A 24,302-nucleotide genomic window follows, 5' to 3' on the forward strand; every position below is an offset into this window, starting at 1 on the left:
TAGAGACTGAAGGTATTAAGGTTTACTTTGTATTATTATTTCCAGTGGAATTCTCTCCAAGATGCACTGGGAAGAAGTGGTGAGGATTGTTAAAATAATGTCTGTCCACACATCCTCTTCTCTGGGACTAGAATTCTGAGTATATTTTCTGATATACAAATGAGAAGTAAAGCTAACATTAAGTCAAATAATATTTCTGGAAAATTAAGTTGTTTTGATTGTTAGAAGAAAGTCACCAGATGGGCACTTTTTAGAGCAATTCCAGGAGGAAAGGAAAATACAAAACAGAGTTCTTTACTTCAGTCTATAAAATGAATGATTCATTAGACAAGTAACATTGTTCTTGTTCTTAGCTAGAATTATTTTAAAAATCACCAGAAACCAAATCTTGATAATCCAATTTTCTTTTTTGTTTCAAGTTCTAGCACTTTTGTTTAGCTTTGTCACTATAACCTGATGATTTTTATTAAAGTAAGCAATCACAACCCTTATTTGATAGCACCAGACATATTTTATTAGCGGTTGGAAAAATCTAGTATGGTACTAATGTGGCTCTTCAAGCACCACATCATAAAAAAACAAACAAAAATCCACAGAATGAGATAAGGATAAAAATCTCAGACTCCAAAGACACTTATAGTGATCATGTTTTTCTGTAGCAGTACAGACTCCATATCTATCCTGCCAGCTATAATTAAAGAACATTTATTACGGGTACCATAGACTTTGAAAGGGCAGAAAAGAGTTCTATATTAAAAATAAAGTGAAACATGGTTTTAAAAAGTCAGATGAAACTGCCTTTTCTTCAGCTTGAAACCAGATGTGAAAATATATTGCTGATACCACAAAAGCACTTACTTTAGTGGCCAAGGCACTGATTTCTCGTTCAGCTTTGTGTAATTTGCTGGTTAAGAGAGTATTCTGCTCATTACTCAGCTGTAGTTCTTTTTCAATGCGATCAATCTGGAGCTTAGCTGACTGCTTTTCTGCCTTGAATAAAAAAAGTATTTATAAGCTTTTTGGAGCAGCAACTATCTCTTGATATGCATTTGTACATTGTATAGAACAAAGGGTCCCAATCTTGATTAGGGCTTTTTGGGCACGACTGGCTTACATATTACATATTTATATTAAGGCTGCGTATATTAAGGTCATGGAAGCCATGGATTCAGTGACTTCCGTGATTTCTGCAGCAGCCGGTGCTGGCTCAGGGCCAGCAGCAGCAGTTTGGGTGTGGGGGGGGGCCTCAGGGCTAGGGTATGGTTGGAGTGTGGGGGTGCTCCCGGGATCCCACAGACATGTCCCTGCAGCTCCTAGGCCATGGGGGGCAAACTGTGGCCCGTGGGCTGCTTCCAGCCCGTCAGACATTTTTATCAGGCCCGCGAGCTCCCGCTGGGGAGTGGGGTCTGGGGCTTGCCCCGCTCTACCTGCCCCGTGCTCCCCAGCCCCCGACTCTCTCTTGATGAGCACCATCTTCCGGCACGTAGAGCCACACTGCGCAGGCGCAACTTCACCACGCTGTTTCCGGGATCGGAACCTCACCCCTACACAGCAGCCCCCCCACGCGGCAGCTCTCCCAATCCCCTCCCGGTCTCCTATAGACCCACCCTTTAGAGCCTAGAAACCGCCCAGGGGCTGCACCGATCCCAGCTAGGGTGCCTCCACTCGTGGCAGTGGTGTCACTGCCGGCAGGGCCCCTAGGAGTCTCCAGCACCACCTTTATAGAGCATCCCCCACCCGATGAGTCCCCCCTGCCCCCACCTCAGTAACATCCCTTATAGAGCCCTCCCATGCTACACCCCATAGAGTCCCCCTCTCCCACCGGGCATTCATGGCCCGCCATACAATTTCCATACCCAGATGCGGCCCTCAAGCCAAAAAATTTGCCCACCCCGTCCTAGGCAGAAGGCCCAGGGGGCTCCGCGCGCTGCCTACGCCCGCAGGCGCTGCCCCTGCAGCTCCCATTGGCTGCAGTTCGTAGCCAATGGGAGCTGTGGAGCTGGCGCCTGTGGCGGGAGCAGTGCGCGGAGCCCCCCTGGCCGCCCCTCCCCTAGAATCTGCAGCGACAAACTGATTGGAGCCAGGTAGGTAGCCTGCCAGCCCCTGCCAAACCTCCCCTGCCCCCAGCAGCGGGGGGGGTGGGGTCCTCCAGGCTGTGCACTGCTGCCCGCCTCCCTCTCCCAGCACCAGCGGGGGTCCCGGCCCACCCCCCCAGAGCTCTCGCAGCCCCCCGGCCCAAGTTTTAGTTAGGGGTATATAGTAAAAGTCATGGACAGGTCACGGGCCGTGAATTTTTGTTTACTACCCCTGACCTGTCCATGACTTTTACTAAAACTACCCGTGATTAAAACATAGCCTTAATTTATATTTAGTAGAGGTTTGCTGTACAATATGTTCTCTCTCTAATTTACTCAGAGTAACACTTGTTCTCCAACTACATTGCCCCCACAGACTCTTATGCACCCCCCACGCCCCTAAGCCTTCTGGAGGCAAGAGGACCTGAAGCTTGGTTAGACGGGTCAGGTATTTATACCCTCCGCCAGTAAACTGTTAGGCTGTAAGGACGTGTGTGTCTGCAAGCAGTGCTCCAAAAAGGCTTTTGTAGATGCACACCCCAGCACAAAACACCTACAGTGTACCTCTGTAAAGTCAACATCATAAAGGATAAATAACAGTTTCAGTACTCTGCATTTTGTGGTGTTGGAAGACAGCACTTTAGTAACATTTCAAGTAGATGCTTAACCCAGGTCATTGACTTCAATCAAGCTATTTTTCTCCAATAAGATTTAAACAATTACTAAATTAAGATTAGAGTAGATCTGAGCATATGGAAGTGCATTTTGATAGGTCTTTAAGATGCCTTGCCCATTTAAAAAAAATCTACCACAATGTTTGTCAAGTTGTGGTCTTCAGGACGACTTGATGGTAATCCACAGCAATATGGCAGGCATCTAGTGCTGGTTCTTCCTTGTTTCTAGCTGCTTTTACAGAGATACAGCTCACTGCAGTGTAGGGTGACCAGATAGCAAGTGTGAAAAATTGGGACAAGGGGTGGAGGGTATACAAGACAAAGTCCCGAATATCAGGACTGTCCCTATAAAATCGGGACGTCTGGACAAACTATTGCAGTGAAGAGCTTGGGCACCTATAAAAGTAAGATGGAAAGGAAGCCAGTCTAACTATGGGCTGCAGCTACACAGCAGGAAGAAAAGCCATCACAGACTGGAGCTGCCAACAGGCGAAAAACAGGAACCATTAATGGGACGGAAGCCCTCAAGCCAGTGAGGAATGTTCAGTGGAGAACTGAAACCTGAAAAGCATGCACAGAAGAGGAGTAGGATAGATGGGACCTTACAGTAGGGAAGTATGTGCAAGGGGACAAGAAAAGGAAGCTAGGAAGTTGTGGCAACATGTGCAGGAAACACGAGTACCACCTGGTAGGCAAGCAAGAAGAAAACACATGAACATAACAAGTGAGTGGGGCTGCTTAAATGAAGAGCAAAAGTAGATCATATAATTAACATTTTTTAAAAGGACAAAACGTTTATTGTATTAAAGACAATTAACACACACACTATCCCCATATTAAATTCCAGTTAAGCAACTGCAGTTCACATATGCATCTTAAGTGACTGCAAATGGAACTGTGGGTGAGAAGGTACATGGTCTGTGAGAATCTTTCAGTTAAGATGTAGCCCATTCTATGACAGAATTTGAGAAGTGATGACTTAAAAATAAAATCAGAAGTATAGAGTAAGTTCAGAAAATGCAAATTTTTTAATTCTTTAGCATGTCCATGGAACCAGAGCCTACTGGCCAAAAACTTCCAAATTTATTTCCTGTGTTCCCCTGGGAGACAATTAAACATCTTACCTCCAGAGATCTCATTGTAGTCTGCATCTCCGCCAACTGCCGTACCTGTATTCTTTGCACATTATCTGCTTGCACACCACTATTTTCTCTCTCTGCTCTTAGTTCTGCTACCTCAGCTTCTAAACCTTTTAATTTTTGATGTAGTTGAGCCTTTTCTCTTAGGAGTACCTCCACTCGCTTATTGTCTCTTGTGGGATCAACACTAAGCAGCTGATTATGCAGTTCTTCTTTATCTCTATCCAGTCTTGCTATCTAATAGTTATACAGAAAAATATACAACCGTTTCATTATTTAGCTGTTAGTCACCAAAATAATACCCAAGTTGATAATTAAGGAAAAGATCAGCAATTTGCATTAAACAGGGAAATCTTTCTGCATTTAAATGTTAATTTATTTTCTTTGAGTAATAAGATCCACAGAACCACTATAATCAGACTTCAGCCTGCTGGCTGTGCAGGGGACAAAAGTAGGCCTGTCAGTGCCTGCAATTAAAAACCCAGGGCCGGCCCGAACCAGCTGACACGAGCTCACAGGGCTCAGGCTAAGGGACTGTTTAACAGTGTAGGTGTTCAGGATCGGACTGGAGCAAGGACTATAGGACCGTGAGGTGGAAGGATCCCAGAGCTCAGGCTGTAGCCCAAGCCCAACCGTCTACACCGCAATTAAACAGCCCCTTAACCTGAGCCTCGCAAGCCCAAGTCAGCTGGCCTTTGCCAGCTGCAGGGTCTCATTGCAATGCCCTCAGTCAATGGCAGGAAGGATTGTCCCTCCCTCAAGAGCCTGTCAGTTGAGACAACTTCCCCTGAGGTTAGGTCTACACTAGAAAGGTAAGTTGACCTACGTAATTACTGTGGTGGTTCATGTCCACACTACCCTCCTTCTGTCAGTGGTGTGCATCCTCACCTGAGCGCTTCCACTGACTTACGAGGTGCGGAAGGGAAGCAGGGGGTGGGGGGTGGGGTCTGAGAGCCTAGCTGCCCCTCTGGGCTCTCCGTTTCCAGCTCCCTGCCGCCAGGGGGCAGCCGGGCTCTGTGTGGGGAGGGCGCAGCCTGGCTGGGAGCAGGGAGCCTGGGGCAGCAGGAGCCCCCAACCCGCCCTGCGGCTTTCTTGTCAATTTCACGGTTCCAGTATGGATCCGTGAAATTGACAAGAATGACAGCCAACAGCAGATGTAAGAAATGCAGAGTCTACATGGACACTGTGTCACCCTAATTACACCGACATAAGCCTTACACCTCTCGTGGAGGTGGAGTTATGATGTCGGTGTAGTAGGGCACATACATCGAAGGGAGCAAGGCTGTAGCGTGTACACTGACATAATTAGGTTGACGTAAGCTACCTTAGTTCGACCTAACTCTGTAGTGTAGACCAAGCCTCAGTTTCTGATTTTAGAAAGTTGGATGAAGTTATTCTGCTTTAGCTATACGATGGAAAACAAAGCAAAGCAGTCTCTGGAATAGGAGAGTATGGGAATAATTTCACCTATAATTCTAACAGTAATGTAGGTATAAAACTAGAGAGCTTCAAAAGCTAACCAGCAATTCTTGAATCTTAAAAAGTTGATAAAACAGAAGACCTGAATTATTTTGAGTCTCAAGACTTGATTGTGCATATCATAACTGATTTACATATTGTATGTCTCAGAATAAATATCAGTTTTGGCTAAATTTTCAGGTAAGCACCTAAATATAATACGCTAGAGGTACATGCAGGGGTGCAACTGGTAATTATATACTTACTTGTGCATATATTTGCATTTGCAGTTTAGACTCTCTCTTGAAAACTTGGCCCCAAACAAAACAGATCATTAAATAGTTTACCCAAGAGCTAAATCATAGGTGAGGACAAATTTTGAAACAAGTTAAGGGGTCAATAGTAGAGAGATCATGAATTTTTGTCAGAAATGGCAGACAAAAGGATATTGAGAAATTTGAAAACGGACAAGTTTTCCTGCTCACCTCAGTATTTTCTGCTGCCCTTTTCTTGGGTTCGTAATCAGATATAGAACATAAATTCTATATTTACTTTTATTTAGGCTATTTGAGCTACTAAGTTAGGACTGAAGATGATGTATTGATCTATTTAAATCTCTCAAAGCTAATAAAAAAGGTTTGCAAGCATTGTTATAGGCTGTCATTTAAAGACAAGCCTATTATTTGCAATAGGACTACTGATATTTCTACAAGATATCTTGAACAAATTGATGTAAATTGTTATGGACCAGACCATGACAAAACTTTAAGAGAGCTGACAGTACTCTGATAACCAACATATTACAAGAATACAAAAAAAGATGACAAAATATACTAGTTATACTAAAATGACAAAAACCTTATTAAAAAAATCTTTTTATAAATACCTCAAATATTTCACTTTTATAGTTGTTTAACTTATATTACATATTCTCTACCTACCTCAGAGTTGTACTTTATTTTTTTCTCTTCTAAAATATGTGCATGTTCTTCCTTCTGGTGTTCAAATTCTGATTTGAGGAAGGTATGTTCATAACGAAGTTTGTTATATTCTGTTCTGTATTTTTCTACCTCCTAAATTAATTAGGAAGTAGAACACAGATTCACTCAAGCACAAAAGTAGATAAACATATAAAAGTAAATACTTAATACTTTTGTTTTATTTCATGAACCATCCATGGAATTTCCCCATCATCTTTTCATAAGTCATTTTTATACCAAGCAAAATACCAAACAAACCCTCCCTCAATCTAGACAAAGTGAAGTTAAATACGTCTTACTACTTACTTCATCTAGTTTCCGAAAGCGTTCTCTCATAGGGGTTTCCAATTCATGTTGTATTTGTGCTTTTAACAACTCAAGCTTTTGAGGAGTTAGTACCTGACATGTACAGAAAACAAATGTACTGTAGAATAACTAACCAAACAACAGTCATATTAAGCAATTTATATTGGAAAACAAATGTTGGGCAATGAAACATTTCACACGCAATTTTAAAAAAGTTCTTTATGAACATATGCCATTTATAAAAATGTATTTTTAATTTTTTCCTGCTTTCATAAAAAGCTAATCAATTCAACTATAATTGATGTGCTTTCTTAGGGAAAAATTTAACATTGCAAAGTTTAACAATATTAAATATATATGAAATAAATCCAGCCTCTACATCATCTTTGAAGTTCTTCAGATAAGGTACACTCAGGATCCTTACAATACATTCACTACCTTTTTTTGCCTTCTTCCTTAATTGCTGTAATTCAAGTCTAATGCTCAAACAGTGAAGGACTTGTTTTCTTCCCACTCTCATTCTGCTTTTTCAGTGATTTGCTCTCTTTTCTTTATTACTAGATTAAAAAATTATGAATGGATTCAGGAAAACAATGTAGATACCATTGATAAGCACAGACGAGGGCAGAAAAGAAAAAGCCCTCAGAAAAGTGCAGCGGGCATGGTCTTACTGCGTTCTCATTTTCCTGATGAAGAGTGAAAGATTTCTGGTTACAGTTCTCACACTGGGGTCCAAAAAAAGTTGTATTGTTTGTTTTTAAAGAATACAGATCATCCTGCTCTGAGATACAGTATTTCTTAAATTACAGCAATTTTTTTAACCTCTGTTGGTGTCTAGCTTTTGGATATATCAAATCAGATTGGCAACAGGTTGTACCCTTCATTGAATTTTGACTGGATTTCAGTGGTAGCTGTAGAACCAGAAAAATGTGGCATTACTACTTAAAACAAACAGAGTTTTGGGAAAAGAGGTGGGAAGAGTGTTTAGAATATCTCCATTTTGATTTTAGTAGAATGTCCCAACAGATAAAGGCCAATTCATTAAAAGTTTTGTTGTTGTTGTTTGTTTTTAAACTAAATAGCCTGCCTTTAAGAACTCTCTCCACCTTTACAGGAAAAAAACCTGACTCCTACAAACAACAGAACAAATGCCACTAGAATTCTTATAGAAAAGCAGACCATAATGGCTTAAATCCAACATGGCAAGATGCTGGATGGCCAAGGAGCTCCCTGCACCAGCTCTCAATTGCCTCCTATAAGAACAAAGCCTCTGACAAGTTCCACGCTTCTTCTGCCATTCTGGGCCCCAGAAGCGCTTCAGATCCTGAAGACCAGCTCTGGAGCAGCATTGAGAGACTTCTCTCCTTCATTCAGAGAATACTGAACTATGGGTAGACAGAAGATCTTTAGAATTTTCAGACAGGATTGCCTTTCCCTGACCAAATTCTGCTAAATTCCTAAGAATTTATGTGTTTATGTTAACTAGAAAGCTCTTGTGATTCATGTGTCATGCTGGATCACACAAACCCTTGGAGTCTGACAAGCAGATTGCAGTTGTAAAAGAAATTATGGAAGAACTCATTTGAGTAGATTGGATAGGAACAGGATCACTACAAAGCCATCCCACTTCAGGAAGGCTGATACCACAGCCAAAAAATAAGTGAAGAACCTGAGGCAAATGTTGATCTGCAGAAGAGGGATCAGTACAGGAGATGAAGATTTGCTCAGAAAGAAGGCTAGAAAGTTATTTCACTGGCAGCTGAATAGCTAACATGAAACCCTGCAGTTGACTACCAAAATACCTTCAGATCAACACTGGTCACAAAATGGACTAGTCACTGGAAAGTCAACTCTAGTCTTTCCAAGCTGTGGAGAAATGATAGTTACTGTAAATAGATTCCTGAAAATTTCATCGACATCTGAAGTAGAAAAGACTATCCTGATAGTCAACATGTGATTTGCATAATTTGAATTTTAGCTAACCCCACTGTACCAGGTACAATGTATGTGCTGAAGCAAGTACTATATTGCAGGTTGGAATAGTTAAAAGACAAATGATGAATAGTGGCATCTTCATAAGCTTCTTCCCAGAACCTGTTCAGACCTTGAGTGCCATAGGTGAAAAAGCCTTCTTTATGAGGCACCGATCTGACTAAAGAGGTTAGCAATAGGGAAAATATGACAGGTTTCAGAGTAGCAGCCGTGTTAGTCTGTATCCGCAAAAAGAACAGGAGTACTTGTGGCACCTTAGAGACTAACAAATTTATTAAGAGCATAAGCTTTCGTGGGCTACAGCCCACTTCTTCACTACAACCTATCCTGAAAGATGATCCTTTACTCTCACAGATCTTGGGAGACAGACCTGTCCTCGCTTACAGACAACCCCCCAACCTAAAGCAAATACTCACCAGCAACCACACATCACTGAACAAAAACACTGACCCAGGAACCTATCCTTGTAACAAAGCCCGATGCCAACTCTGTCCACATATCTATTCAAGTGACATCATCACAGGGCCTAATCACATCAGCCATACCATCAAGGGCTCGTTCACCTGCACATCTACCAATGTGATATATGCCATCATGTGCCAGCAATGCCCCTCTGCCATGTACATTGGCCAAACCGGACAATCTCTACGCAAAAGAATTAATGGACACAAATCTGACATCAGGAATCATAATACTCAAAAACCAGTGGGAGAACATTTTAACCTGTCTGGTCATTCAATGACAGACCTGCGGGTGGCCATCTTACAACAGAAAAACTTCAAAAACAGACTCCAACGAGAGATTGCTGAGCTGCAATTGATATGCAAACTAGATACGATCAACTCAGGATTGAATAAGAACTGGGAATGGCTGAGCCATTACAAACATTGAATCTATCTCCCCTTGTAAGTATTCTCACACTTCTTATCAAACTGTCTGTACTGAGCTATCTTGATTATCACTTCAAAAGTTTTTTTCACTTACTTAATTGGCCTCTCAGAGTTGGTAAGAAAACTCCCACCTGTTCATGCTCTCTGTATGTGTGTATATACATCTCCTCAATATGTTTCACTCTATATGCATCCGAAGAAGTGGGCTGTAGCCCACGAAAGCTTATGCTCTAATAAATTTGTTAGTCTCTAAGGTGCCACAAGTACTCCTGTTCTTTTTAGGGAAAATATGTTCTCGGTCAACAAATTGCAAAAGTGGTATCTTTGGCTGAAAACAAGCACTGCTGATGTAAGTTCATAAAAACGACAGATGGGAGAGGAAGAAAAGAGGCTGAAGGAAAACGGAAGCTTAATTTTCTCTCTTCAGTAGGTCTTCATTCACAGGATGAAAGACTTTTCTTTTTGTGTCACCATCTCACAGAGCAAGAGGGCCTAATGCGTTGCATAAGCTGACTGAAATCCCAGTGGGGATAGCAGAATCCCAGCTGCACTATTGACACAGAGAAGAGAAATGCTTCTCCCTAATTTTCTTCATTCTTCTTCATAACCAGTCTAACTAATTTTTGATCCCCAAAGAAGGAGAGAACCTGACATTAGTAATACTAGAACATAGTAAAGAAGGAGTGTGCCATCAGTGCACTTTTTCAAGAGACTGATAGAGACTACTATTCATGGAATGCATGATAACAGAGTTTAGATCTAAATGGTACCAGAAGTTTTAACTGTCATTTCATTTGTGCTCCTGCAGTAAAATTACAAGAGGAGTGCAACTCAGTCAAGATTTGTGATTTGAGGACATGGCTGTAATAGATCCAATTACAAGCAGAAAGAAAAACTAAGGCTAAAACACACAATACATTGATAAAGATATATTACAGAAATGTTTCTACAGAAATTCATATTAAGTTCTGGTAACCATTGTCTCACCTGCATCTTCAGTTCCTCTAGTTCCCTAGTTTTATCTAATAATTCCCCTCGGAGCTCAGCAAGAAGAAATTGAAATTTGTCATGGATGGTTTGCTTTTCAACTAACAACCGTTTGAGCTCATTTTGTGATTTCGTATACTCATCCTGTAACCTGCAAAATATACAGTATTTTTATTTAATACTAAGACTGCCCATTTACCCTCTAAAAACAGATCATTCTTATGCTGAAAAATCTGAAGTCACAGTAATAACAGAAATACAGAAGCAAAAGTAAAGAGACATCAAATCTGACAAAATATCTACTAGGTATCATTTCCGCCCTCCCTCCAAAATACATTTGACATGGTTACTATTCTAAATTCTTGAAATTACTTCATATTTACAGATCCACTGACTATTTCAGAACCCTCACCTCACATATGTTGAGACCTTTAAATTGTTATTGTGTAAATAACAAAGTATTATTTTAGAAAACTAACAGTCAAACTTGTCCTTAAGCACAAATGAGTAGTAATGTACATTTCTATTGGACACTGAGTATTTTAACAATCAAAGCCCTTCCTCAATGGAGCAATTTACAGAACTCATGACTGAATCGGTAAACACTTGTACTGCTACTCCTACAAATTAAAGTCAGACAGGTAACTAGCTAAAAAAACCAAAACCCTTCCTTCCAATATTTAATTTTAGCTTTTAACAGCTCAAACAAAATAAGGAAAACAGACATTTCAAATACTGTACCTTGTATGTTCTGCCTTTAGAGTTTGATAATTTGTTTTATGATTTTCACACCGCATTCTTTCATCGATTAAAAGTTTTTGTATTTCTTCTTGTGAACCAACAAGATCACTATTTCCACTTATTGGAGGAAGTATGCTGGTGAAAGTATCCATCCTGGCTAAATATTATTGAGTTGACAACCAGGTAAAAATGAATTCAGCCCAAATCTACCACCTTCAGAAGGATTCCTTTTCTCTTGATGGCATCCCAGGAGGCCAAATTACCTGTTACAAACACAAGTGCAACTAATTAGTAATAGTCATTCATGGTTCAAAAGGCTTCACACACTATTTTATGCTTTCATATTACAAAGCTTCATAACTTCCTTAACCTAGGCTATTCTGATTTTAGCCACGGGTGCAGCTATACTGGGGAGTAAAATCCCAATGTTGACAATGCGTGAGTCTTAACAAAGACAATTCTATTTGCTATTCTATTTTTTAATATTTTTATTGCCCCCCACTCCGATTCCATTCCGTAAACTTTAGGTATCATTACAGAAAATATTGTAACTTGTCTTCAAATATAGTTGAAGTACTGTATATAACTAAGGTCCTACTTACCGGTAATTTGTGATATTGCAGAAATTACAGATCTCACAATATTAGTCTCCCGCTGTCAGCTTTGGACATTAATGACAGCAATATAGTTGGTGCAAAATGTCTCATTATCAAAAAAATTAGCAGGCATAACATAATACTTGAGTGTTTATATTGTTCCAGCAAATTTTTCTTAAACAAATAGGTCTTCTCTAGCTTTTCCAAATTACTACAATTTATAAAGGTCTATTATTACTTTTCTGCAATTTTCCACTTCTTATCCACAACTCGGCCACAATTATTGACAATCATCCCGCGATTCAACTAGGGCCTTATACGTAACTCATTTTCTAGCATTCCAACCTTCACTAAACTCTTGTGGATCCATTTTAATGCTAACAATTTTATCCTGAAGAATGTGTTTCAATCTACAAGACCTTACTCAAAAATCACATGCCTCCCACACAGAGAAAAAACACATGCCATATTACATACATTATAAAAATAGATGCTATGAAATCCAAGGCTCTCTCAATGTTAATTTCTTTCCTGAAATTTTTCCCATCATTACTAATAGTGAGGGCAGTGTTGGTAACAGTTGAAGTGCTAATGTAGGCAAAGTGCCAGAAGTGACTGGCTTTTCTTTTGACTTGTCTTGTCCAAACTTGCCCAGAGGAGGAAGAAATTAGAATTGAGCCATCCAGTGAAGAAAAAGACTATGACTATTCTTCCAGTGACTGTTCTCCCTGCCTCTGCTTTTCCAATTCTGAGCACTAATCCTTCAGTAAAACAAATTCTGAAGAACCCTCTGAATAAGCAACCTACTTTTCAATCCAGGCTTTTCAAGAGTAAGAATAAGGACCAGGCAGCGATTACAAGCACAATCCCATAATATTTTTCAATAGGTGCATCAATATCTGTGTAAGGAAAAGTGGTCAAAAATAGATCAAAATTCTGAGGGCTACAAAGAGTGTTTAGGCAGACCTTCCAAATGAAGAAAGCCAAGACAACACACACAGGAATTTCCAAGCCAAGAGTTTCCATCTGAAAAGGACTATGGTGGCCACCACTAAAACGCAACTTTACTGTGATTCAGATCTGTACTGTCATGAAACTAAATTCCAAGTCTCAAGCTGTAAAGGCTTCAGAACTGAGAAAGCAATTTTCAGAGATAAGGAACAAACAAATAAGCAAAACATCCCTAATTCCAAAAAATGGATCTGAGTCTCCCAAAAGATTTGGGCAAGACGAGTACCTTGCTTGAGCAGAAAAACCACACACAAACAAGCAGAACGAGCCTAAAACTAAAGCAAATAAGACAAGGTGAAGGTTCTGTGAACACACCAGCCATCAGAAAAAGAGAAACTGAGGGACAGTTGGGAAATGGAAAATTTTATACCCTCAGTTCCAGAATACCACAGTCCTTCTAATGCAGAGGTGGGCAAACTATGGCCCGCGGGCCACATCTGGCCCGCAGGACTGTCCTGCCCGGTCCCCGAGCTCCTGGCTCGGGAGGCTCACCCCCAGCCCCCCCCCCCCCCCCCGCTGTCCCCTCTCCCCCGCAGCCTCGGCTCGCTCACTCCACCGCCGGCGCAATGCTCTGGGCGGCGGGGCTGTGAGCTCCTGGGGCAGCGCAGCTGCAGAGCCCGGCCTGACCCGGTCTCTGTGCTGTGTGGTGGTGGCGGCAGCTGTGGCATGGCCCGGCTCCAGCCAGGCAGTGCAGCTGTAGTGCCACCAGCCACTGGTACTCCAGGCAGCGCGGTAAGAGGGCAGAGAGCGGGGGGGGGGGGTTGGATAGAGGGCAGGGGAGTTCGGGGTGGTGGTCAGGGGTGTGGATGGGGTCGGGGCGGTTGGGGGGGGGGTTGAATGAGGGTAGGGGTCCCGGGGGGCCAGTCAGGAAGGGGGGGGGATTGGATGGGGCAGCAGGGGGCAGTCAAGGGCAGGGGTTCCGGGGACAGCCAGGGGACAGGGAGAAGGGGTGGTTGGATGGGGCGGCAGGGGGCGGTCAGGGGACAGGGAGCGGGGGGGTGTGGATGGGGCAGGGGCCGGGCCACAACCCACTCCCCTAACCGGCCCTCCATACAATTTACTAAACCCGACGTGGCCCTCAGGCCAAAAAGTTTGCCCGCCCCTGTTCTAATGGCTCTTGCTATTCATGCTCCATGGCTTGAGAAGCAAGGCACACAGCCCTAAAGCATTCACCTGCAGTGACACACTTCATAAGGAAGAACTGGATATTGAGAACAGGAAAGAGAACCATAGTTTACAAAACCGGTTTTTTAAATGTCAAAACAGTAAGTGGTACCTATTTAACAAAATAACCCTGTTTTAGATTACAGTGACATCTTGTGGTAGATTTTAAAACCTGCATAAAAGTCTGAAGCTGTCAGTTTTTAAGAACACTTTTACATTCTCCTGTTAAAGTTACTGACTTGCATAAGTACACACAGTTGCCATCCAAGTGCTAAATTGCATATAACATGCACCTTTGACCATTTAATCAACACTGCTGATTAATCCATGGTCAGTAACTTCTAACATTCAATCTAATCACAGAATCATAGATTAGGGTTGGAAGAGACCTCAGGAGGTCATCTAGTCCAACCCCCTGTTCAAAGCAGGACCAACACCAACTACTAAATCATCCCAGCCAGTGCTTTGTCAAGCAGGGCCTTAAAAACCTCTAAGGATGGAGATTCTACCACCTCCCTAGGTAACTTATTCCAGTGCTTCACCACCCTCCTAGTGAAATACACCTCTACCCCGATATAATGCTGTCCTCGGGAGCCAAAAAATCTTACCGCGTTATAGATGAAACCGCATTATATTGACCTTGCTTTGATCCACCGGAGTGCACAGCCCCCCCCCGGAGCACTGCTTTACCGCGATATCCAAATTCGCGTTATATCGGGGTAGAGGTATAGTATTTCCTAATATCCAACCTAGACCTCCCCCACTGCAACTTGAGACCATTGCTCCTTGTTCTGTCATCTGCCACCACTGAGAACAGCCAAGCTCCATCCTTTTTTAAACCCCCTTCAGGTAGTTGAAGGCTGCTATTGAATCCTTCCCCTCCCCCCTTCTGTAGACTAAACAATCCCAGCTTCCTCAGCCTCTCCTCTTAAGTCATGTGCCCCAGCCCCCTGATCATTTTCATTGCCCTCCGCAGGACTCTCTCCAATTTGTCCACATCCAAAATCACCATTTTAAAAGCAAAAAATATGCCAAATAAATGTTTCTTTCCTTTGCCACTCCAACACGGTATTTCTTTCACCAAAGCACATTAGTGCATGCTCCAGGACAGGCAATATTCACTCTTGGATAAGTAGAAAATATTTAATTGCCTTATTAGGGCTACAAACGGGAGCATTATACATTAGTAAGGCAAGCATCACTTCCAGGTAATGGAATAAGACAGTTGCTTATAGCCATATATCATACATTAAATCCACAACATGATTAGATAATACATACAGAGTTTGGGATTGTTTTTTTTGTTTTTTGTTTTTAAAGAGAGTTCTAAAATTAGTTATATTTTCTCTCTCCCTCTGAGGACTGTACAGTTTAATTTATTATAACTAAGGTCATCTAACTTTAGAAAAAGAGGAATATGAAATATTTATATAATTCAAATTAAAACTCTCAAACATTTCTAAACATAGTTTTTCTGTAAAATATCTGGCATATAGTGTGTATGATGGCATGTTGTGATTGACTAAAACAGCCATCCCAAATTCATGTCTGTAAAACCTTTTACTACATCATCCTGCGTATGTACACCCATAGGAATGAATGTTGATTCTCCGGATCAAGGGGTGTGGATGTGTGTGTGTCCCTTTAAAAAGCTAAATATCTAACTTTAAAATAATGTTAGAGAGGAGAATAAAATGCTAATGTGAATAAGTTATCTGCTAAACTTCCAACCACCTTAATTCGGTCCCTCATTGTCCCACTCGCTTAAATAGAGAGTTAGAATGTGTCTGGTTTGTTTGTTTGTTTTTTAATATGGACTACAACCTTTGCTTCAAGTCCTGGCAAATTCAGAGATATCAGTCATTTAAGTCACCATATCACCATTCATTAAAAAAAAAAAAAAACTTCATTTTTAAAAAACAATGTTTTTAAATATGTATTGATAGAATTTTCGTTACTAACAGTTGTAAATGGTAACTACGGTAAATCAACCTAAATTTAGAGAAAAATATGTAATCATACTAATTTAAATTTTGAAAACTCCAAAACATCGCTCTGATTTATATGACATAACCAAGTTATATAATGGTGGTTTCAGTGTTCACTGGCAATTGTTTAGGATTACCTGCATAACTCATTCAAGGCTCTCCTTTCATTCCTATAGCCTGGTCTAACCTACAAAATATTACCATATTTGAACACTCTTATGATCAATGAAGTTAGATAACAAGGCTGAACATAATTTTTTGGCCAGTGCAGAACAGGACGAGTAGTATTCTGCCTTGTGTCAGCTAATTGTATCAGACATTAAAAAAAACAAAAAACAACACTCTCCTTCAGTTATTACTGTAAGTGTAAAGTTTAATAGTAGTTTCATATAATGTATAGAAAAATCTGTTTGCCTTCTTATTTCAGTGTTCTAAAATGCAAAGCCAATACCACCTCCCTGTGATCACCTCCCATGATCTCTCAGGACACCTGTGTTACTATGAATTAATACTACCATCAGCCTAAAAGAATAAGACTCTCTGCTGCAGGAAACACAGCTCTTCTGGCAACATACACCTCTACCCTGATATAACGCAAACCAATATAACACGAATTCGGATATAACACAGTAAAGCAGCGCTCCAGGGGGCGGGGCTGCACGCTCCGGCGGATCAAAGCAAGTTCGATATAACGCGGTTTCACCTATAATGCAGTAAGATTTTTTGGTTCCCAAGGACAGCGTTATATCGGGATAGAGGTGTACTAATGACTGAGGAACTCACTACTCGGAGAAATTAGAACCACCATGAAAGTCATTGATTTGACCTACCCTTCCCATAAAAAACAAAACCAAACACACCCACCCACCAACAAGGAACAGCGAATGGAGAGATAAATAGAAGATTCTTTGGTATACTGTATTTACTTCTAAAATCTGTAACTTTCTTAGATGCCACAGTGAGGAATGCAGTAGAAATACCTACATAAATATTTTTATAACGGATGCTATGGAATATTTGAATATCCAACACCTATTATATTGAGAAGGGACAGACATAATGCTATGGAATTGTGGAATATTCAAATACTATTGTATTAACTTTATAAATGTAATATTTACCTGTATGGGCTTGTTAGTGATTGTATTCCTGGCTAAATGGGTATGATAAAGAATGCTTCATGCAAGAATTAAAGACAATGGGGAGTAATTAATGCAAATCTCCAATACTGAAACAATCCAGGTAACAAGTCTTTTTGAGGTTTCACCCTCCTAGGGAAAAAGCACACGGACTGGTTTGACCTGCTTCAAAGACCATAGCAGAAAGCTTTTGACCTGATTGAGAAAGGACAGGGATACCATCCAAGAACTGACACAGGCATGAGACTGTGACCAACAGATACAGGCCCTGTGGGAGGATCTTAAGTATTTTAAGCCTACCAGGGTCTCCATATGGAAGATGGAAGACCACCTAGTATGTCAGGACTTCATATAAGCTGTTTATTGCTTTAAGATATGTTTTCTGTTAAAAGCTTTTGTTCTGAATAAATAGTACTTTGCGTTATGAAAGCTGGCTGGTTACTGGATAACTCTGTCATTGGCCTGAGAGAACAGAAATGCAGGTGTTAAATTGAAGTCAGACCTAATGAGGTGATCACAAAAAATAGCAGAGGTCTGCAACCTAAGGCCCTAATCTGCAGGAAGCGAATCATGGGATTTCACCCAGAGAAAGATGAATGCTGGAGGCCTGTGACCTAAGTGGGGTGTCTTGAGGCCACAAGGAGGTTGGACGTGCAGTTAACTCAGGAACTATGACACAGATGAATACATTGTTGTAGGCAGTGTAGTTGTAGCCCTGTCCTCCCAGGATATTAGAGAGACAAGGTAGATATTACCTCACCCCTTCTGGAAAATATTCATAAATCTCTTACATATATTGCGAGAGAGACACCAATCTCAATTCAGCAGTCACCACTTCTTTCCTAACAATGTGTGAAGTATGGCTCTCAGATAGTAATGGGCTATTTAAAGCCACCACAGAAGCAATAGATAATTATAATAGCGCTGATAAGGTGATATACGCTAGAGAACTTCCTAGTTTCGGTTACACTAGAAAAATGAGTGTCCCTGTTACAGCAACTGCAACCAACAACGTTGTGTTTATGCAACCTCTGGGACTCGTTACAGGAGCTAAACCATTTTCACAAACATGTATGAGATTTTTATCCACCCCTCCGCCCCCAGGCTGATGAGCGGACTCCACGCCCAGTGACCCGCGGGTCGCTCCCGACCACGCTCACTCCTGCGGGCAGGACACAATTGACAGGATTTTCTCTCGCCGGTTGCCAAGTCATTAGTCATCGCCTCCACGCTCCCTCTGCGCTGATGCACAGGCCCAGGGGCCTTTCCCGTCAGGCGAGCACAGCTGGTGTGAGCGCGGGTGCGGCTCGCACCCTGAAGCAAGCGGTGGAAGCAGGAGCCCGCGGCGGGCGAGGTGCCCGCGGCTGTCAGCCCCCGGGCTCCAGCAGTACAGCTGCAAGGGAAGGAGACGTCCCCCCCATGTCCCGATGAGCAGCGCACAGCCGGTTACTGTGCCCCTCGCCCCGCCACTGAGCTCACCCCGGGCAAGTCGCCGCCCGTTCAGGCCGGGAGCCCTAGGGCCAGGCCCTGTGCAGCGCCGGGCACGGGGTCGGGCCGAGGAGAGAACGGCGAGCCTCGAACCAGCCGCCGAGCCCTGTCCGCGGCAGAGACCGCTCCGCTCTGCGGGGCCGATTGACGGAGAGAGCGGGGCAACCAGGACACCGCCACGCAAGGACCCGAGTCCCCGAACCACCCCCCCCACTCACCCGGAAACAGCTACCGGCAGCCGCCAAGAGGGTTTAAAAATGGCGCCTCGCCTCCCGCTGTAGCCGTCCGCCCCGCCCCCTCCCCGCTCGGGACCCGTCAGCCTCCCGGAATTTCCAATGAGGCTGACGCCGCTGAGCTTGGTGGGAACGCGGAAGTGCCGCCTCCAGGCCGGGAAGCGCTGAGCGAGGAGAAGCGAGGTTGCTCTGGAAACCGGCTCGCGACTGAGGCGCGATGGGGTGCAGAGGAAGGCGGCCACTGGTCTGGTTTTATCCACGGTCCGCGTGGCTGGCTTGGTCCCTGCCCAGTACTGGAGCAAACCCGAACAGGATTTTGCCTTTTTGAAGAGTGCCCCACTCCGTCCCCACCAGTGTGCGGGCAAGCTCTTGAAAACGGTGCCCCCCCCCGCAGTGTTACTTCACATGCACCATGCAAGGTCATGGCAACAGGGCACTTCCAGCAGTACTGCAGTCTATACCTCTAGTTAATTAGGGCATTAAATACAGTATACACGGCAAGGTATATTTGCTCTTCTGGTTCTGCTTATATTGCAGAAGTGTTTGACAATGAAAGAAAATAGGTGAAAGAGCTCAACTGCTGTATGCCTGTGTTCATGGTTACTCATTTGCAGAACAACAAAACTTTATGTGCAAAATGCATTGTAGACAACACTGAAAAATAACTTCAAGCTATTATACCAAATTTCAGACCCAGACTCCCTTAATTCCTAAGATACGCTTCTAAGGTAAGAGAAGGGAATAATAGAACATACAAAAATGGTTGTAATTAAAGTAAATTTACACACCTTGAAGCAGTTTCTGACAATTGCAGTATCTAACTCTTTTAAATAATCTACTTCAGACAAGTAAGGAGATAGCTATACATCATATTTTGTACTCAACAATGCTATCTCCAGATCATAAAGGCAGGTGGATGTTACTAATGCCAGTACCCCATTACACAACTGTTTAACAAGAACAAATACAGTCACAGTATTCTTAATAGTACCAATTCATTTATATTTGATGGGACTTATACTATTTTATAAATCAGTAAGAGCAGTCAAAACAGTTATCAGGTACTTTTGATGAAATCTTTAACATATTTTGAAAGATTTATTTTGACTAAGAAGAGTCCTTAATCATCCCAGTGTTGGGGTTACTAGGCCTATATATATGAACCAGAGTTCTTCCATGTTTAACTCTAATCGGCCTCAAGAGCCAAGGACAGGAATTGGAATGTGTAAATAGCCAGTTACCAATTACGACCTTGCTCATAACCAGGTCCTAAGCAATAATGATGAGGTTTGCATGTTTCTAGCTGGAGAAGGGGTAGTAAACTAGGATAAACAGAACCAAATGACTGTTTAGAGGAATGTTACTAACAAGCTAGATTTATAGCCCTAGAATGATTTAACGGCTTAAATGTATAAACATGTCTTCGGTAGAGAGGGGAGGGGGAGTAGGAGGTGGTGGTACAGGGGGAGAGAGGTGGGGGCTTAGTTGTAAGGTATAAGAAGAGAGAAACTGTTTTGTTCTGGTGTGCTCGATTTGAGACTTGCCTGTCTCCTTGCACCACTTTGAGATCTCAAATAAACTTTGATTGTTTCTCCACCCCGGTATGTTTATTGGCGCGAAGCACGCCGGGCAACGAACCAGCTGTTGCTGTCCTCGGGCCTCTGTGCCTGCAACACCAGTCTAGTAATGCCCTTCCTTTCAATAGGGAATTAATAAAAAAAGGCTCCACTTTGTATATCACAAGGTGTGATTCACTTATGCTCCTAGCCCCATTAAACAAACAAATCAACAACAACAAAGTTAAATATCACCAGAATGTTTTTATAGATCTGCATAAAAAATTACAGTTACAATTAGTTCCCCTAGAGGTTGCTGTAATCCTAGATATGGAAAAGGCTAGTACGTGTGACAATTATTTCCCAAAGATCAAGAACAATAAGTCTAGGCAAAATGGTTGAATATTTGTTTCTCTTTAGATGAAATCATGTAAAAATGTATGATTTTTATATAGAATTTTATAATCATAAGGTTATGATAAATATCTTGACACTTTCAGTAGCAAAATGGTAACAACTGGAGCTTTTAGGAAGAAAAGCATTAAATCTGTAGCAATATTTTGTAATACTGCAATAACATGAATACAGATTGAGGTTTTTTCCAAAGTCAACAAAGATTTTGTTTTAAAAAGTTAAGCTTTTTGTTTTGGATGCAAAGCACAGTAGTTTTACAGGACTGTAAAGTGTAGTTCTCAGAAAAATGACTGTTAAAAAAAGGCTGTTAAAAAAAAAAAGCTACCCCGACCCAGCAGATCTAATTGTCTGAAGTCCTAAGCAAGGAGCAGAACTGCATGCCCATCTCCCCTAGAGCTGTTCTGAGCAGCATCTTTGTGAAAGGCAACACAAAGCCTGCTTCTTCCTCTTAAAAATTGCTGTAGTGACTTAAATTGGGGCTGTGCTTAAATTATTTCTTTAACAATGGGAATTTACTGGATTAGATGTTCAGAATTTTACAAAAAAAAGGAAAGTTTACCTGAGTGAAAAGAGGAATTTGATGGGAACAGAGTCTTATATAAGTGCAATTCAGACTTTCCCTCCTCCTTCCCCCAATTCCATTCTTTTCATGGGATAGATAATATGTAGTCATGGCCAAGAAATGCTGTAATGAATCCAAAAGCTCACTTCAGACTTGTTTGCTGTCCCTATGGAGCAAGGGTGAAAGTAGCTGCTATGTGGAACAAACATGAGTTTTGGTAACCCAGAAGTGTCTCTTTAGATAGGACTATTGCTGTAGTAGCAGATATGAATCTATGTTTAGTATGTGTCACTGTGACCCAAGGAGCTCCTGATGCCAACGGGGAGAGGGTATAGGGGTACATAAGGGTCACAGGGCTCTCCAGCATCTGGTATTTACATTCTAGTTCACCAAAGAATGCCATATAAGGTTTCAACAGAAAGCTTGTGTCACACTGGTCATCATAATGTTTGCAAAATGTATAAGCAGATAATATGTAAGGAATATATATATTAAAAATTATGTTCTTAAGATCTTGTAGTTAAAGGACCAGAGAGACTGTGTGCATTGAGATAGACTTCTCCAGACAGGAGGTAGGAAACACTTATCTCCCTAGCTGACCATTGTATATTATGGGTCTTACAATAAAAGTCTATTAGCATACTGAGTCAAATACTAATGAAGAGCTTGTGGAAACTTCAAAAGAAAATAAACAGGAAGAGGTAAACAGCAGGAGCATGGGGGAAGACCCCCTGTTTTAGAGGTAAAGATATTTTGAGGTGTTTAAGAAGGTCTGGTGTATTGGGGGGGTGCAGAGAGATGCCCTGGGATCCTTCAGCTGGGGAAGGCAACCTTCCAGCAGGCGTGGCCTCATGAAAGGAGGATCTCAGCCATCTTGGTTGAACAATGCTGTGAGGACTTCATTACACAAGAGCAGGGCCGGCTCTAGGCACCAGCCCTCCAAGCATGTGCTTGGGGCGGCACTTTCCAAGGGGCGGCACTCTGGCTCCCTTTTTTTTTTTTTTTTGCTTGGGACGCAAAAAGCCGGGAGCCGGCCCTGAGCGGAGGTGAGCTGCGGCGGTGTGTGTGGGGGGCACCGGGAGGGCCGCAGGAAGTAACGGGGGGGGGGAGCTCACCTCTGCCTCCTCCCCCCGAGCGCGCCGCCACTCCGCTTCTCCCCCTCCCTCCCAGGCAAGCCTGGGAGGGAGGGCTAGGAGGGGAAATGCAGCACGCCCGAGGGAGGAGGCGGGGCCGGGGATTTGGGGAAGGGGTTGGAATGGGGCGGGGAAGGGATGGAGTTGGGGGGGGGGGGCCATAGGAAAATTTTTTTGCTTGGGGCGGCAAAAAACTTGGAGCCGGCCCTGCACAAGAGGGCATTTGTTAGCTGAGTTTAGGCTCTAGAATGTGTGTTGTGACTTTGTTTTATGTGTAACCCTTTGTTTCCAATATTTCTGTTTATCATATTAATTGCTTTCTTTGTTAAATAAACTTATACAGTAGAACCTCAGCATTACGGACATCTCGGGAATGGAGGTTGTTCATTACTATGAACAAGCCGTTATAGGCTGCTCCTCAGGGCGGACTGCTCGGAGCAGGGGCTCAGCTCTGCAGTGGCTGCCCGGTGAGTGCGGGTGGGCACAGACAGCTGGTTCTAGCCCTCTGGTTGCCTAATGAGGCACCCTGGGGCATCACAGTATCAGTGGGTGCATGGTGCAGGCTGTGGCCCTTTAAAACTGAGCTGCTCCTCCAGATCCCAGCGTGCAGGCAGGAGCTCGGGCTCCGGCAGCTTACACTCCAGGCCAGGTTTCAGTAGCAGCTCAGGAAGTTTCTTTCCCAGGCTCTGAACTTGCAAGCTTGTCCCCCCTCCCAGTCAGGAGGGAGAAGGGAAAACAGCATTCACCACCTCCTACCTGTAATTGGCTGCCCCTTGCCATGGTGAGTAGGGAAGGGGGTGGGGACTGGAAGCCCAGATGTGCCTACCTTTAAGATGCAATACAGGCACAGTACAGTATTTGCTGGTTTGTTTTTTTGGTTTTTGGTCTCCGCTGCTGCCTAATAGCCTACTTCCGGTTCCCCATGGTGTCTGATTGACCGGTCAGTCCGTAACTCTGGTGTTCGTATCTTTGAGGTTCCACTGTACTTGCTTTCTCTATAAATAAATCTAAGTGCTGTGAGTTAAGCAGTGCTGTGTTCTTAGGTGAACTGGTAGGCTGCAGTGTACTTAGGAGCAGAGGGTCTGGTAATTTTCTGAGTGTCAGTGGCTAAGGCTGGACACTCTAGAGGTACGCTTTGAGTCCTTGGGGGTGTTATATCTATTACTTACTCACAGAGCGACAGCAGAGCCTGCGGGGGCTGAGAGGGGAGTACCTGTTCTGCCTGTGGCCAGGGTTGTCAGGGAGCTGACCCCTGGCAGACACAGTTAAGGCTCTCTCACGCTAAGGGCAGATGATAGTGAGATGCCTCCCTGGGGACTTTCACAGTCACCTTGGCCTAAATGCGGTCTAGCAAGAGAGATGCCGCATGGGAAATTAGTAAGTGTGGTGATCAAAGGCTCTATCCTGCTCCTGCATCAGCTGGGCCTGGAAGTATTAGGCAGGCAACAATCTTAGGTAAGTCTACACTGAAAGCACAGGTTGTGATTATAGTTCAAGTAAACGTACCTGAGCTAATTTTCATCTAGCGAGCTCGGGTACCTGAGCAGTGAAGCTGCTGTAGCCTGCATTTCAGTGCAGACTAGTCCACTGAGTAATTATCCCAGGTTCCGGGCAGATTTGTACAGCCTGAGCAGAAACGCACACTTCCACAACTTCATTGCTCTAGATTAAAGCTAGCTCGGGTATGGTAACTTGTGCTGCAGTCACACCCTGTAATTGCAGTATAAACATACTCTGAGTCCCAGACAGACAGGACAAAGCCCCATACCTTCTAAC

The 24,302-nt window shown here is 42.9% G+C and overlaps 1 protein-coding gene across 1 annotated transcript in view; it reads right to left on the reverse strand.

The window, feature by feature from the left end:
* Nucleotides 1–18,899, reverse strand: part of CEP83 (centrosomal protein 83) — a 38,797-nt gene extending 19,898 nt beyond the window's left edge. Inside the window, exons 1-7 of the mRNA XM_065406005.1 lie at nt 18,847–18,899; nt 11,243–11,505; nt 10,502–10,652; nt 6,633–6,725; nt 6,288–6,419; nt 3,874–4,125; nt 855–990 (exon numbers count right to left, since the gene is read on the reverse strand). Coding sequence (XP_065262077.1) covers nt 855–990; nt 3,874–4,125; nt 6,288–6,419; nt 6,633–6,725; nt 10,502–10,652; nt 11,243–11,394 — 916 coding nt within the window. The 5' untranslated portion in view covers nt 11,395–11,505; nt 18,847–18,899. The remainder of the gene's footprint in view (nt 1–854; nt 991–3,873; nt 4,126–6,287; nt 6,420–6,632; nt 6,726–10,501; nt 10,653–11,242; nt 11,506–18,846) is intronic.
* Nucleotides 18,900–24,302: the final 5,403 nt, after the last annotated feature.

This window comes from Emys orbicularis, chromosome 1 (genome assembly GCF_028017835.1).
Source record: "Emys orbicularis isolate rEmyOrb1 chromosome 1, rEmyOrb1.hap1, whole genome shotgun sequence".
In the NCBI taxonomy this organism is placed as follows: Eukaryota; Metazoa; Chordata; order Testudines; family Emydidae; genus Emys; species Emys orbicularis.